At 32.1% G+C, this 16,931-nt stretch overlaps 1 protein-coding gene across 2 annotated transcripts; it reads right to left on the reverse strand.

Moving 5' to 3' along the window:
• Positions 1 to 7,848: 7,848 nt before the first annotated feature.
• Positions 7,849 to 15,992, reverse strand: LOC110033075 (CTP synthase-like). Of its 2 annotated transcripts, none has more exons than XM_020736937.1 (21): positions 15,579 to 15,992; positions 14,453 to 14,532; positions 14,000 to 14,086; positions 13,787 to 13,837; positions 13,586 to 13,703; positions 13,379 to 13,435; positions 13,178 to 13,242; positions 12,661 to 12,744; positions 12,501 to 12,551; positions 12,352 to 12,414; positions 12,186 to 12,232; positions 12,023 to 12,092; positions 11,869 to 11,931; positions 11,172 to 11,261; positions 11,050 to 11,088; positions 10,741 to 10,968; positions 10,557 to 10,642; positions 10,393 to 10,441; positions 9,314 to 9,394; positions 9,115 to 9,208; positions 7,849 to 8,377 (listed from the first exon to the last, which is right to left on the reverse strand). In XM_020736937.1, the coding sequence occupies exons 1-21, from the start codon at positions 15,694 to 15,696 to the stop codon at positions 8,196 to 8,198; spliced, it is 1,803 nt and encodes a 600-aa protein (XP_020592596.1). In that variant the 5' UTR covers positions 15,697 to 15,992; the 3' UTR covers positions 7,849 to 8,195. The 2 variants fall into 2 exon arrangements, with proteins under 2 accessions (XP_020592596.1, XP_020592597.1); XM_020736938.1 differs by lacking the exon at positions 15,579 to 15,992 and adding an exon at positions 14,940 to 15,091.
• Positions 15,993 to 16,931: the final 939 nt, after the last annotated feature.

The following is a 16,931-nucleotide window of genomic DNA, read 5'->3' on the forward strand; positions in this document are numbered from 1 at the left end:
GGTTTTTGTTGATGTTGTGCAGTTTATAAGTGTTAAAACATGCATAATAGAGTTAAAACAATGATATAATAATGTGTGGCACAATCGCACCATAGCTGGGCGTGTCTATGCCAGTTTTGGGAGTGACCATGCCGACTTCTGGCGTAAAAACATTGTCAGACACCCAAAAATCAGATTTACATGACTTCTTGCCTATTTTGGACCCATCGATGGATTTTAAGAGTTTCGATGTCTTTTTTGGATCCCTAATGTAAAACCTAACTATAAAAAAATATTTATGTCATAAGAGAAATTCTTTTTGGCTTCTTGGCCTCTGTTGACCTCATATTTGATGATGTCAAATTCTTCTAGCCTTATGACTTTCTTATGAACTATCTTAGAGGACTAGTGAGGGAATCCACACCCCACATAGAAATTCAAGACAATTATTGACTCCTTTTATGAAGTCCCACCTGAGTGGTCACAAGCCCCCAAATGTCATTTGGGATGGCTAAGGCCAACATGTGGAGACTCAAGAGTGAGTTCCTATAACTTAATCAGGCCTTAGGACAATCTTGGTTAGCTAAGGTTTGCTCTCTCACACACACCTACACACAGTAAAACCCATCAAATTCTCCGCATACCCCAAAATCCTAAAATCACACACACTAGACCTACCTTCTTAACTCTTTGGGAAACTCACATGGGTGGTCCCAAGCCCTTAGCCTTTGGTTAAGATGACTAAGACCAACATGTGGAGACTCAAAAATGAGTTTTCATTTGTTGTCTTACGATCCCAAGATGGCTATTCATGACAGCATGATCACCGTACCAAATGTCCCCCAAATTCCCCAAAATACCCAATTTAACCCCAAATTTAAGCCCTCCAAATTCCAAATACCAAATTCAATTTCAATTTCACTAAACACCAAATTAAAACCCAAATTTCAATTCTAAACCCAAAACTCCCCCAATTTTGAGCAAAATGTTCAAATCCATACCAAAATTCCACAAAGCTAAAAAATTAACCAAATTTGGCCTACACACTAATTCAAATATGCCAAGCCCAAAATCAACTTTTCATGACAAATTTCAAAACTCTTCAAACTCAATTCTAAGCCCAAATCCAAAATCAAAATCCAAAATTTTAATTTCCACTTTCTTAAACTTTTAAAGCCCAAATTAATCCATCATAGCTAAATTCAAAAGCCCATAAATTGAGCTCAATTTCAATTATCATTGAAGCCCACATGACAAATTCCCTTTCATCATTCTTGATCATACACCTTGGCACTCCACATCAAGCATCCATGCTTAAACCCATCCATTTTTCGTCCCATGACATTCTCTCACCAAATTTTCAAAATCCCTAAATCCCTTTCCATGAAAATCACCCATGGCTTTATTGCATGTCATGAAACCACTCATGGGGCCATCCATAAGCATCACATGGTTCATGCACCCTAAAGTGGCAAAAAGAGTACTTTCTTTCACCTCCCACCAAAGCGGCTTAACCAAAACCCTAATCCACCAAATGCATGTTTCCTAAGCCAAATCAATCACCCAAGCCCCTAGAAGTTGACCCAACAACCCCATCCACCTTGGAAGTGACCCAAGTCCATTTCCATGGGGTTGAACCCATGGTTAACCAAACCTAACCCAAACACATTCCCCACTTTAGAAAATTGCAATTACCCATGCTTGTACCAAATTCACTTCACATCTCCCCACTTTTGACCTCCCACAGTGTGGAGGTGACCTTGCCTGGCTTGCCGACCACCCTTAACCGATGGAAAACACCAAGCCCGAGAAGGCCCCCATGGCCAAAACTCAAAATTTGAACTCCCTAAGGTAGCTCACTCTCATTGGACATTGGAGCCTCTCTTCCATCCACCTATGAACTACTTTGGCCACCCTGGCTTGACCTGTTGGTTGCTATAACCTGGTTTATAAATAGGCCACCATTTCTCAGACAAAGGAGGAGAAGTGCACTAACCTATGGGAAACTCTGTTCAGTTGCTTCCAGAGCTTCCTACACTTGCCCCAAGCTCAATCTCACCATTTTGCAGCCTTTAAACCCCACACGATACCCTAATTTTACCACTGAAATGCAAAGCATTCCTCGACCTTGGAATCAAACTTCTCAAAACTCTAAATTGACCCTTCCATAAGCTTCCTCATAGCCTAAACTTCTTCTTCAATCAAAATCCCCCATTCTCGAGATGTTCAACCTAGTCCAAGTCCAAGCTCGATCCACCCTTTGCTCCAGATCATACCTACACCCCATCACAACTTCAAGTGACACTTCAAGGAGGTTCATGAAGTTAAGGTGATCATCTCCAACCAACCCAATTGCGGCCTCACCTCTTGGACAAACGTATAACCTGAAATCCCTAATTTTTGGAACTTTGTGAAAAAATGTGTATTTCATACGTATTTAACAACATAGATAGGTTTGTCTCACTTCATTGAAGGTGTAGGAACAAACTGCACTTAATTTCATTAAGTATCGAGCGAGATCTTAGAGTTAGAAGTTGGACGAATCTCAGGTGCGAACGATCGGGGACGATGAAAGGATGTCGTCTGTTTCCGCTTGTATTGAGTGAATGACGGAGATAGAGTCAGATGAGGGATAGAGCGAGAACCATATGATGAGTTAGCAATTACGTGGAAAGTGTGGACAAATCAAATGACGATGTGTATGACTTCAGGGAGGCTAAGGTTGCGCTGGCGCTGACTCAGTTAAGTAGATAAATATGATATTTTGGAATTCTTTAATTACAAAAACTTTAAAAATTGATATCTTTGTGCGGAAAAATTCTAAAAGTAACATAAAATAATCCCTGTGCTCAGTGAACAGAGACAAATATGAACCAAAAATAAAAAATATTTGCCTTATATTTATTTTTAAATTGATTAAATACATTAAACTTGTTTAAATAATAACTAATTAAATACTAATCAAAATAATGTAAAATTTGGAGGGCTTACTCTTCATGTGCTTAGAAGTGTTCTCTAATTTTTTCAAAGTCAGAAAACACCCCTATGATCAAAAGCCCTATTTTCCAAGGACTTTTAGTATTATTTCCAATTAAATAAATATAAAAAATAAAATAATAGTCAGAAAAATACAAAATTAAGTTTGGTAGATCACTGTGATCAGAGGATATTAGAAGAAATAAAAACCAAATTTAAAAGGTTCAAAATACATATTTTCATTTAAAACTGATAACAATTATTAAAAATTAGAAAAATACAAATAATTAAAAAAATCACCTAAATATCCAAAAAAAGAAGAAAATGATTTTGTAAAGTTTCTGTAAAAATTTGAAAGTTAGAAATGTTATTTTTAAGATGAAAATGTATTTTCTAAGTAAATAGGAATTTTTACTTAAATAATTATATAAAATAATATAAAAATATAAAAAAAATTATGAAAATTATTTTGGGTGATTTCTTAAGACCAGAAGAACTTAGGAAAAATAAAAAAATTCAATTTGAGCTATTTTTCAAATTAAAAATAATTAAAAATCACAAAAATTTATTCCCTAACTACAAAAAACAACTTAAAAATATTTTTTAATAAATTTTTTAAGATGTAAAAAGGTATTTTTAGTATTTAAATGTTAATTTCCTTATTTTTAAATAAAATATTATAAAAATAAAAAAAAATAAAAGTCATAAAAATATAAAAGTAACTTCTTTGGGTTATCTGAAATCAGAGTCATATGAAAATATAAAAATAAAATTTTGAAAATAAAATATATTTTCTTTTTATTTATCCTTTAAAATCAATTTTAAAAATTATAAAAATTAAAATATAATTTAAAAATTCACAAAATTCTTTCCAAGTGGTCGTTTGACACAAGTTAACCTTCTAAAATTTTCTTAAGAACATAAAAATGTATTGGTTATCTAAATTAATTAGATTTAAAAATTCTTATTTTTGGACTAAAATAATTAGTAAAAATTAAATAAAAGCCAAAAAATATAAACTCTTCTTTGATGTGTAAGGGTAACAACAAAGTTTCAAAGTCTTTGAAGTTAAATTTAAGGAATTATGAAGTAAAGAACCCAAGGGTAAAATGATAATTATGAAATTTTGAACTTCAAATTAAAATTTAGGTCAAATCAGAGGGTATATGGGTAATGATTATGATAATTAACTTTTGAATTGATTGAAACACAAAGGGTTAAAGGGTAGGAACCAATTCACTAAATTTTCTACAAAAGGTAAAATTATAATTAATCAATTTGTTATAAGTTGGGTGATGTTTAAGTCTTTAATAATCCTAATGTGAGGGACTTGAGTTAGGAAGATAATAACTCACTAATTTGAACTCCCAATCAATGTTTAAGTGCAATTCAATCTTTCAATGAAAATTAAACACAAAACTTTATCAATTAAATTTGAGGTAATTGACTCATGGTTGTATATTTCGTCATTATATATATTTTTTAATTTGAGGTGACGGTGTAGATTCTATCATACTTTATCAATTAAATTCTCCTTGCAAAGGTTGACTACTTTATTTCAATTCTTCTAAGTTCATTTGCTCAGGTACAAGTTCATATATTGCTATATATGTCTATGCTAATAACATTAATAACATGAGTAGGAACCAAAAAATCATTCTCCTTTTACGATACTTTTCATTTTGAGTACTTTGTGGAATTACCCCCCACCATAGAAATGAGCGTAGTTTCTTCTAATTTAATCTTTATAATCGAGTAACATGTTTCCTTCCCCCAATTCTTTTTCTCTTATTCAGATCTCCGTGCTTTTGAATAATTTGTAAATCTATTTATGTATTTATGTTCTCTCCAGCAAAACCTAATAATCATTGATCTTTAAAGATAATAAAGATTGTCATATCACATCCATTAAAATCAATGACATTTCTCTGCTGCATTTGAAACTATTTATGATGCATATCTTGTCAATATTATAAAATTTTCCGCATATTGCATAACTAACTTCTTTACCTACACTATATTATTTATAATTTTATCTTACATTTTAATCCATGTAAAAAAAAGTACAAATCATTTTGTAAAAAAAAATAGTCTTTCTAATTAATACTTGACTTTCATAGATATGCCTCCCAACTTATTGTGTTGTTTCCCTTTCATCATCTTCTCACTTCTCCATCCAATACCTTGCTTGTAAGTGAGACCTTTCTTCCATCAAGACAATACATATAATCTCCAATATATTCTTAATTCACAAGAATTAATATTATTTTTTAATTGGTCCTTCTGCTCTAGTGAATAACTGTGGTTGTAATTAGGTTTTGGAATAACTTTAGATTTTTATCCATTACAATGATATTATTACTTCCACTGGATTGAGACTCCAAGTCTTATATAAACTATCATGCTTTTTTATTTTGAGTTATATTACTTAATACAATCTTCATTATGATAACACTTTCTACTATGATTTGATCTAAGAGCTTAAAATCATTATGCTGGGAATAAACAACCAGATGAAAATTTTAAATTTCATTTATAACCAAGTATATAAAAAAAATCTAAACTTCTTTCTCATTTTAACAACTGATGTATCAGAAGTGTCACTAAAATACAAAAGTAACACTAAATTAAAAATAAAATAATTTTGATACAAATAATGTATGGTCTCATCTATGACATATAAATTATGTACTCCATTTTTTGGTTCTCAAGTTATTGTTTTTCATTAAAATGATGAATTATTGATATTAACTTTGTTGGTATATCATATCTCAAGTTTTCAATAACATAAAAAAAAGAATAAAATATGTATGGTTGTTAAATAAAAAAAATTATTATAAAATCATTTGGTAATTCATATTATTTTAATATGATCGTGTAAGAGGCTTTGGAACATTCTTTTACATAATAAGAATAATATATTATCCTATTTATCTTATTTTTGTATAATATACCTATATTTTGAGCATTGTATACATTGCACTATTTAATTTACTTCAATGTCAATATCCTTTTTTATTTTATATTCAATTACATTTACATCTTTAACTACTATCAGTAGATGATAAACTTCAATCAAAATGGGCATCCACACACTTCAATATGATTCCATTCAGTTTTTTTTGTTGTTCAATATTTTTCTATCTTAAATAATACTCAAGAAGATTAAGAGATCTAGAACATTCATATCAAAATAACTAATATTTTTTTAGTGTAAATAAATCATAATTGAACTTATATTAACAACTAATTAAATATAAATTGATATAAAATGATGCATTTCACTTAAAAGAAATAAAATAATTATTATAATTTTCAAATAGAAGTAACAACTTCACTCTCACATTACTTGCTTTTGCCTTTATAATTTTTGTAATTTAATCTCATTATTTACAACACCTTGCCAACAATTAAATATATTGATCTCACTTTATTTTTATCTATATAAACAATTGTTATTTAAAATCAAAGCATTTAAAATTTCATTTTATGATATAAAAAAAAGAAACTTTGGCTAAGTTAAATTGAACATTTCTTATTATTTTTAATTTGATATTTTATTCTAGCTTCATTTTGAAATTAAGTTTAAGGCATTTCTAACTTCAAAGCTATAATATCTAATAATTTTTTAATTAATAATATATTTTCATCCTTTCAACATATTAAAATTTTAATAATATTTTAATCTCGATAAAAATTTTCCACATGTATATTGTATAAATATACCTTTTATCTTTAAACAACTCCAAAATATTATAATAAAATCTAAGTCTTGCTATTCATAAATAATTAATCTCATTTTAGATAAAATAAAATATTAGATAATATCCAATTTAAAACAAATAAACACTAACTTAAAAAATGAAATTTGAACATAATCCAGGGTTTCAAGTAGTTTGCTTTCATAAAAGAGGAGAAAATAATTTTCTTATTAAATTTAGGTTCACCTTAAATTGTAACTTGAAATGAGAAGAAAGTAGACATGTTTTCTTAACTCTTTAAAGCTCATAATTGGCATTCTTATCTTGCTCAATATTCTCACACACACTTACATGAGCCTGCACGATGTTACGCCCAAACCCATGATTTTGCTAGCTCTTTTCTCTCTTCCCCTACACCTATCTTGCGCTCAAACTTAGTCGCTTTCGCATTGCTTTGCAATCAATTCAGTTGAAGTAGTGCTAGCCAGTTCAAATAATATATATATTTTTTAATAACAAAAAGGGCATTTGACTTCAAATATATGCACCAATTATAAAATGTCAAGCTGAATGACAATCCTTATATGAGAACAATAGCACAGGATTCATTGAAGATCCAATGTGACAAGTGTACAAATAAATATATATTTCTTGCCTGTCCATCCAAATTTTGGATCAAATTGCTAGTTAACAGCATAAAACAACAAAGCCATGTAATAACTCATAAAAAAATGAGCATAATAATTTGGCTTCATACAGCACAAACATTTTTGTATCAAACAAAGCTCATAGGTGACTAATGAGTACAAAACAACAAAGCCATGTAATAACTCATCAAATAATGAGCATAATAATTTGGCTTCATACAACACAAACATTATTGTATCAAACAAAGCTCATAGGTGACTAATGAGTACAGTATTTTGGCTTCATGCAACACACATTATTGTATCAAACAAAGCTAATAGGTGCATTTATATTTCACATAAAACAACAACACATAAACACCAAATGGAACTTAAAAAGCGTGTCCATTTACAATGCCAACCACAGGCTTTTAAAAAGGCACATAATTTTCCTGGAATTTTGAATGAAATGTGTTGCTAATATTTGATTAAAATCAGTGATGAATAACAAACATTCACAGCAACAACAGAAATAGCTTATAGTAATTGATCACACAAGCAAAACATAAATTGAAGCTAACAATCCTTACATATAACTTGGCAACTAGACTTAATTTACAGGGAAAAAAAAAACAAAAAAACATCAACTACTAAATAAAAATGGAAGAAGAGTTCAAAAAACTATCATTAAAAAAAAAAAAAAAAGTAGTATCACAACATCAATATCTGTCTGCGCCAAAAATAAAATTGGCCGTCCCTTGCTAAAAAACCCTGGAACAAGCTCGATTGCCAGCAATGGCTATTAGCTGCTGCTATATCCTGGAACAGAAACTTTAAAACCAATCAAATTGTGTATATACGAAACCACATAATGAATCCTAAAAACCAAACTACTGAGATCAGCTGAATGAAATTAAGCGTGCACGCCATTGCCGTTTGCATAATACGCTCCATTTGGCAAGTTCTTCGCGTGTCCGTTCTGGCAAACCTTTGCAGGAAAACCATTTCTTGTATTCTGCTTTGTTTGAGGCAAATTGTTGTCTCCCTTAGATTTTAGGTGCACATCCAGTTGCCCACACGAAGCAGCTATTAAACCTGGAAAGCATGCATACAAGGCTGATTGATGAGTTCTGATCCTCAACCATGACTATAGAAGAGAATGATATCAAATATGATGTTAGAGGAAATGCAAGCACTGTTCTAGAATTTTAAGCTTTAGGGGGCAATTAATGCTGACTTGATCAAAGAAGAAGCTGGAGCTGATAGGGAAATCAATATGGCATGAAACATTGGCTTATGTTAGTGAACATAAGCAAATGTTTATGAAAAGCATTGATTACAATATGATTTCATGCAGAACCTTACAAGCAAACAATTACTTTCATAATTTTGTGACTTTTAACTTTTTAAATACTGGAAACCAAAGAATAACTACTGATAGGAGTTAAATGCATCCAGAATATCCTTGGAAGCTCCTCATTCATTAAAATCATCCTAGAGCAATGTTGCAACTAGCAACACTGCCGCGCAATCTAATTAAGAGCAAAACTCAAGGGCATGCAACCATAAAAAACCAAATTACATGTAAATCAAAATTGTTCCAAGTGCAAAAATTAAATGTTCCCGCAAAACTTACGTCCTCAAATCATCATAACAATATCAAACAGTGATTTACACCAAACACAATTATGTCATAGATATCAATAACCTGAACTTAGTAGGGTGCATCTCTATAGAAATTTGGAATGATAAAGTTTATGTTAAATCCTCAACAGGCAAGGTGAGATAATGTTTCTACTTATTTCGTGTTCAATATTTATAGAAGATATTACCTACAAAAACAGCAGAGGGTTTTCCAGGTCTAGATTTGAACTCTGGATGGAACTGGACACCAACATAATAAGGATGTGAAGGCAGCTCAACAATCTGTACAATATACGATGTTTAGTCATTAAGAACAAACCTCAGAAAGCATATTTGGAATTTAATAGCCAAAAAAAAAAAAAAAAAACAGTTGTTGTGCAATCATACCTCCATACGTCTACCACTTTCATCCTTGCCAACAAAAGCAATACCACATCTTTCAAGTTTCGCTACCAAATCAGGATTTACCTGCAATTAAAAAATATTTTGCATGAACAAACAAAAGTAACCATACAAAATATATTAAATAGAGCAATCTCGTGCCTAATAACAAATTTTGAATGCTTACAAAACTAGGAGACTCCTACCTCTATTGGTCAAATTCCCATAAAAATATGGAAATTTACAACATAATTGTAACCATTGTTTCTAGCTTTCATCAATATTTTAAGTATTTGGTCGTAATATGCATAAATACATTTGTTTAGAAGTTACATTTTTTTTTAATCTTAATTTTGGGTTCTAGATTTGCCAATATGCATTCACCTACTCATTATCTCCTTCGCTTAGGCAGCTATAGTGGAAAAAGCTTAAATACTAATAAGATAATTCAAATGCTATTCTTCTGATATTACCAAAGGAAAAAAAGCTCTCTTTCATAAGCCAATTGAATAGCATATCATTAAGTCATGCATGTTGACTGTTAAAATCATAAAATTTGAATGTATAGGCCGCTAATCCATACAAGTTAGACAGCGTGAATCTTTATTATTTAGGTTTACATACATACCAGTCAATTTCTATGCTTTTACAAATCTAACACCAAAACTTTAATTTTTACATACAATGCCACCTTACCCATGCATGAAAATATGTATTTCACGTTTTTAAATTTACAATGGTGGTATTTTTGATGTTATATGAAAGATTTGGGTGATATGAATGTAAAAAAGTAAATTTTAGACCGTAGATATGTAAGTACATGGGAATTGGATAGCATGTAAAAAAGTAAAGTTTTTGCCTATTATTTATTGCAGGAAAGCTGAATATGAATTCAGAACCCCTAAAAACCTGAGTTCACTCAAATTATCCTGGTGTAAATGCTCTGTATGCCAATCTGACTACATATCCATAAAACATTCAATGTTTTCTATAAGCAAATGTCGTGTAAAATAATTAATTACAATCTCTGAGGATAATTCGTTATAAAAACATCCACGCTTCGGGAATACTATGATGGGACTTACCTCATATCTATGCCTATGCCTTTCATCCACATATGCCACATTTCCATATCTGTTAACAAAAAGAAGTTACAAAACAACAAGTCGGGTCTAACAAAATAAGAAAAAAAAATGCTGCACAGAATAAATCACAATTTCATAAAAGCTCAAGGATTCAATGTCCTCACAGCTTGGCAGATTTGCAATCTTTAACACTGAAGTAAGTTCTCCTAGACCCAAGTCTCATTGTCCCTCCCATATGTGTTTTGGAACCCTATGAAAGCAAATAATAAATCAAAACACAAAAATTACAGTTTTTCACAATTTAGAAAAGGGAAAGGGGAAATGGAGGAGAAGAAGAAAAAGTTCAACCTCTGGCATAAATATCACACAAGGGTTCTTTGTGTTAGGATCAAATTCCGTGCTATTAGCATCTTGTAAATTCAAGACATTTTGCGCAAATTCAATCACTGCAATTTGCATGCCAAGACAAATGCCGAGATAGGGTTTATTATTTTCTCGAGCATATTTTGCTGCGAGAATTTTTCCTTGGACACCTCTATCACCAAAACCTCCAGGAACTAGCACTCCATCTGCATCCTGCATTATAAATTCATCAGATTAAGGATTTTGAACGGAAGTTAATATAATCAGTAGATAAAATAAATTAAAAAAACTTACTTTCAATAGATTCCATGCTGCTTCATGAACATCTGGCGCCTAAACAAATTTCATGAAATCCCAAACTTATTAAGGAATTAAAAAGATAAACCCAGAAAAAAGAGAAAAATTTATCAACAAACCTCCTGAGCAGTTGTGTCTTCAAGGTCAGTAGAAGTAACCCAATCAACAACGAGTTTCCTTCGGCATAAAACAGAAGCGTGCAGGAGGGCCTAAAATTTGATCAGGTGGATCAGTTATATAACATCTTCGCTAAGATTTCTAGGTAAGACTTCTACGAAATTATGTGGGTCCAGAAAATTCACTAAAAAATACATGAATAGCCTGTGATTATATAAGTTTTCAATGAATTATGTCTATCTATGCAGATAGCAAATCATCACAAGATCTCCACAATTTGATTTTTCACTTTACAACCATATTACAACATTTAATAGTACAACAATTTCCAATTCATAAAATTATTGCCTTCGGGTGTCATATGCCAATCTCTTTAACTTATAATTATTAATTCATAGGACTAACGTTCTCTAAGGTTAGGGAATGGGTAACATTTGTTGGAATTAGATTTTAAATTAAAAACCTTAACATTATGACCGTGCCACAACGCTAAAGAGAACAAACTTCTTAAAAAATGGAGAAATACTTATAATATCCTCATTCACTTAGCTATGAAGGATATATAAGATTAAAAAATTAATAAAAAAGTGAATTTTTTTTTATCTTCGAGCCTTTAGGGCATGGAAGTGCTCAGTTTAGCTCGGGAAGTGTCAAACATACAGAAATTTAGATAAACAAAACTATCAGTAAAGGAAATACCTTTAATACAGAGAGGTATGAGTCAGAAAGACCAGTATATTTTCCAACCATTGCAATCCTAACCTAAAATTATAGGCCATTGCAAGTAAGAATGTGAAAAAAATCTATGTAGCATGAAAGGGTACTAAATAAGCAATATTAGGTTAAAACCCACTGGATCATGTAAACTGTCGCAGATTTTAACCATTTTAGTCCAATCCTCTAGCATGGGCTCTCGAAGTTTGCTGCATATATAAATGCAAATTTAGACTCAATATATAAATCAAAACAATAGATTGCTATTAAAAATTTGGGATCATTAAATAAAACAAACAGACCCTTGGAGGTTCAGAGCTCTCAAGATAGCATTATGAGCCTTTTGATCCTATAAAAAACACAAAATTTCATGTCCAACGTTGATAGGATTTATAATGACTAGTAAGAGAGCTAGCAAGATGAAAAGTTCAGGATTTTCCAGATAAAATTTTGAAATATATAACGTACCCTTAGAAGTAATGGTATATGCCAAATGTTTGGGACATCATAAAGAGTAACAATATTTGCAAGCTGCAAAATCATTGTCGAATAATAAATTTTTATGCCCTTCCTAGAATCAAAATAGATGAGGAATGTTAATAGTTTGGTTGAAATACCGGAACATGGCAAAATTGTGAAAGCTTTGCTTTCACATTGTCATCCAGAGGCTGCCAAAGAAATATACAATAAAAATTAGATCTGCATTCAACAGCAAAGAAGTACAGTCACTTCAATAGTCATCTAGCTAAAAAAAACAGGAAGAAAAAAAGGACAGACCAATGCACTGCGGCAAGCAAGAATATTGGGAGTCAATCCAAGTCCTCTTAGTCCCCGAACACTATGTTGTGTTGGTTTAGTTTTCTGCAATTAAGAACAAATATTAAAAAATTGGCCTAAAATACAGGTTTTACAACTCACAATAAGATTAGAATCAGCCATCAACTCTGCTGAGGTAAAAAGCACACTTTCCTTCCAAAAAGAGGCCTTTACATACATACCACCCAATTCCTATCTCTTTACACATCTAAACCTAAGCTTTATATTTTGCCTTTATAACACCCAAAGCTTTTATATAACATTTATGATTTTAACTTTTAAGCAGTGAAATAAGCCTTTTAATGCATAAGAAGGGTGGCATATATGCAAAATTTGAAATATAGGTGTCAGATATGTAAATACGTAGAAATTGAGTGGTATGTATGTCAAACTCCCCCGCCTCCCCCCGCCCCACCCCCCCCCTCCCAAAAAAAAAAAAAAAACAAAGCAGCAGACAAAAAATTGCAAAGATGTTCACCTGTTCACCAACTACATTTAGAACTGGCACAAGACTGACATGGATAAGGCAAAAGTTACCAGGGCCTGTAATAAGCCATATTATTAGAAAATATCAGAGCAAATGAAGAGTAGGAAAAAAAAAATTCTAGATTAAGGCAAAAAAAAAAAAAGAAAACTAAAAAAATCCTCCAAGTAGGTATATCCGTAAAGATGTTCTCACCTACACGATAAGAAAACTGACCAAGAGCTTCAATAAAGGGCATGGATTCAATATCTCCTGCATCAACAATTCCATCTTTGTTATGCCACAAACATAAAAAATATAAATTATTAAGTAGAGCGAGATAGTAAAACAAAAGATCAATGTGTTAACATTTTATACATTTTTTTAGTCAACTTAACAATCATTTTTGAAACATTTAATCACCTATGGTTCCACCAAGTTCTATAACACACACGTCAGCAGGCCCTTCTCTTCCATCAACAGGAATAAGTGCTACCCGTTCAATCCACTCTTGTATTGCATCCGTTATGTGTGGAACAACCTAAAAGTGATTCTTTCAGTGCCAAAATAAAAATTACTCATACAATATTCATGCAGGGTGCTATATGGAGAACAGTAATACACCTGAACAGTTTTCCCCAAATAATCGCCCCTTCTCTCCTTATCAATGACAAACTATCCTCAATAAAACGGTTAAAAAAACAAAAAAAGGAATAAGTACCTAAATAAAAATGTGAAAAGAAAAATAATTTGAATAGAAGTTTGCTGGCTAGTAACTTTGTTAAAAGTACAAGAATGATGCATTCCTTAGAAGTAAAAAAAGATGAAAATCCATACCTGGTAAATTTTTCCTGTGGTAATGTTATTGTCACGTGTTAGTTTGATGTCTAGGAATCGTTCATAATTACCAAGATCCAAATCCACCTTTCAAACACAAAAGAAAAAAAAACTCTTATCAGATAGAAAAATATACACTAAAAAAGCAACAAAAGAGGATTGTCCAATATGACAGGAAAATTTAGATGAAAACAAAGCACTTAAAGTTTCTTTGAGTCACAAACCAATGGAAAAAAATTCTAAAATTCAATTCAGTAAATCAACTGGTAAACTTTAAGAAGGTTATACGCATGGCATCTCCTAAAAAAACCAGGGATCAAATACAGTTAAACCCCTTCGGGCAGTAACAAAAAGAAAACTAATTGCATATAAAAGTGAAAATGAATAATAAAAAAGGTGAAAAAGGATAATAAATGTCGCAATTCAAGCATGGTTATCTAAACCTTTCCATACCTCCCCACCATCATCTAAAACAAAAACTTCTCCATGTTCAAAAGGGGACATCGTTCCAGCATCAGTATTGAGGTATGGATCTGTGCATAACCATTGAGGATTATTAGCAATTACAATTTTTATTCATTTGAATAAAATTAACTAATAAATCATCACTATCATTCTTAGCGTCAGCACAACCAGTCTAATCCGACAATTTAGGAATGAATCCATCTTTTTACTGCTTTTTCTTCAACAAGCCAAAATACACTTTTTATAAAAATTTACTTTTTAATTAAATGGTCAAGTGCCTGACCAAGACAAGTTTAGACTATTTACATAAGAAAAACCATGCTGTTAAATTTGGTTTAGCCTCAAATGGAAGAAACTGGTTGTGGATAATATGAATAAACAAAAGCAAATTCTAAGTCGTGTGAGAGTAGGGTTGGCCGTAATTTCTGCTCGACACCTGCGCAAAGAGCCCAGCCATGGCGGGCCCTGCACCTACCATTATTCAAAGCGAGCACATGCCAACCTGCTATAATGAAAAGATTGAGAAAGATATGGAGAGTAGGACCTGCAATCTCTTTTATGCAGCTTTCTGTCAACTACAACTCTAAACGACGCACAAAAGGAAGGGCAAAACTTTCAATTTTCACCTCATAGGACTATTAAACTAATAAATTTCCAATCTTCTGATACTTTGCAAAAAGAAAAGTATAGATAAAGTTGAGAGAAATCCGGCCCCCCCATCTCTATGCCCACCCACCGCCCACACAGAGAAGAGAAATTAAAAGCTTTTACCAGCGCACCTCATGGCAAACAAATCGAACAAAGAGGAATAAAATTATAGAATTACAAAAAACTTCCGCAGTTTTCTGTTTCAAAAAGACAAAAAAAAAAAAAATAAAATCAATTCTTAAGATCAAAACGCCTCGAAAAAGATCTAATTAATTTGTGCTTTCAAAAGTGGCTTCTTCTTCCATAGGAAAGATCCATGAATTGCCCAACCAGAAACAAGCCTTAGGATAAAAAACGCTTAAATCGCTCCTGAAACGATGTGCAAAAGAACAAAAAATCACAGCGCCGAAGAAGAGCGCCGGGCTAGCAGAAAGAGAGATCTCCAACGAAGGAGTCGGCTACATACCAATCTTAATAGAGGTAACTCGGAGGCCGCAGGCTTTGAGCACGACCCCAATGCTGCTCGCTGTCACCCCCTTCCCTAACCCACTCACCACTCCCCCCGTCACCAACACGTACTTCATCTCTCACCCACTCCTCTCTGCTCCACTCCTGCCGCGTTCCACTCAAAAGACCTCCTTTAGCCCAAGTTCAGTCGAGCAGGCCGCAAATGGAGTCGATGAGAGAGAGAGAGAGAGAGAATTGACAAAATTAAAAATAAGATAGATTGCTGAGAGCAGAGGAGCGGAGAAGACGAACGCCGAAGTGCCGAGGAGGGAAATAACAAGTAAGAAATCAGGGAAGGAGAGGCAATTAAATACATCGATCTCTCACGCCCTATTTCGAGCGCTTCCACCGATCTTCCCTTTTTTTTTTTTTTCTTTCTCCTTTTAAAAAAAAAAAAAATTAACAATTATCCACCAAATATACCACATAATTTATTTATATATTTAAATATGTAATATTTAGATATTTATATTCACATATATAACATTTAAAATTTTAATATTTCATTACATATGTTTTCTTAATAGTAAATATGAAAGCTCTCTCATTCATAAATTATTTTATGAACTTTTTTATGTAAGAAATTAAGTTTAAAATTGCTTTTTATTTGTGGTCTATTCAATTTTACTATAATAATTTTTTATTTACGTTTTTTTTTAAATATTTCCATGAATAACCCTGTGCTTTAATAGTACGTGGACGTGACTTGGCATGATCTGGATTAGAAAAATTAACATTTACTGTGCACGTCTCACGGGCCAGATTCAAAATATAAATATGCCGCCAAATATATAATTATACATTTTTTATTGGCATAAATATGATTTATCTTTAAATGTATTTTAAATCTGAATAATGTTCGTCGATATGAATATAATATATAAAAATTTACGAAGTAAATGAATTAGTGGCTTTCACGTCTGCACAACGAGCTCTTCACAACCTAGTTAGCATTCATTTCAAAAGAAAAATAAAAATAAAAAAATGGGCATTTACATACAAACCACACAATTCTTATGTACATTCATATTGACATACCACTGGGGGTATAAACGAGCCTAAGTGTGTTCGTGTTCAGTTCGTTTGCTTATCGAATCGAACACGAGTCGTTCACGAACAAAAATTCATTTTGACAACTCTAATCACGTATATATAAAATTGATTAGTAGTATTTCAAGCCAAAACGAGCTGAAGACGAACGAACAAATATTGGTTCGTGTCGTTCGTGTTTGACTCGTTCACATAGCGAACGAGCCGAACACGAGCTGTTCGCGAGCAGCGAGCTGTTTTGACAGCCCTACATACCGTGTTT

The sequence above is a fragment of the Phalaenopsis equestris genome, unplaced genomic scaffold (assembly GCF_001263595.1).
Source record: "Phalaenopsis equestris unplaced genomic scaffold, ASM126359v1 Scaffold001085, whole genome shotgun sequence".
NCBI lineage: Eukaryota > Viridiplantae > Streptophyta > Magnoliopsida > Asparagales > Orchidaceae > Phalaenopsis > Phalaenopsis equestris.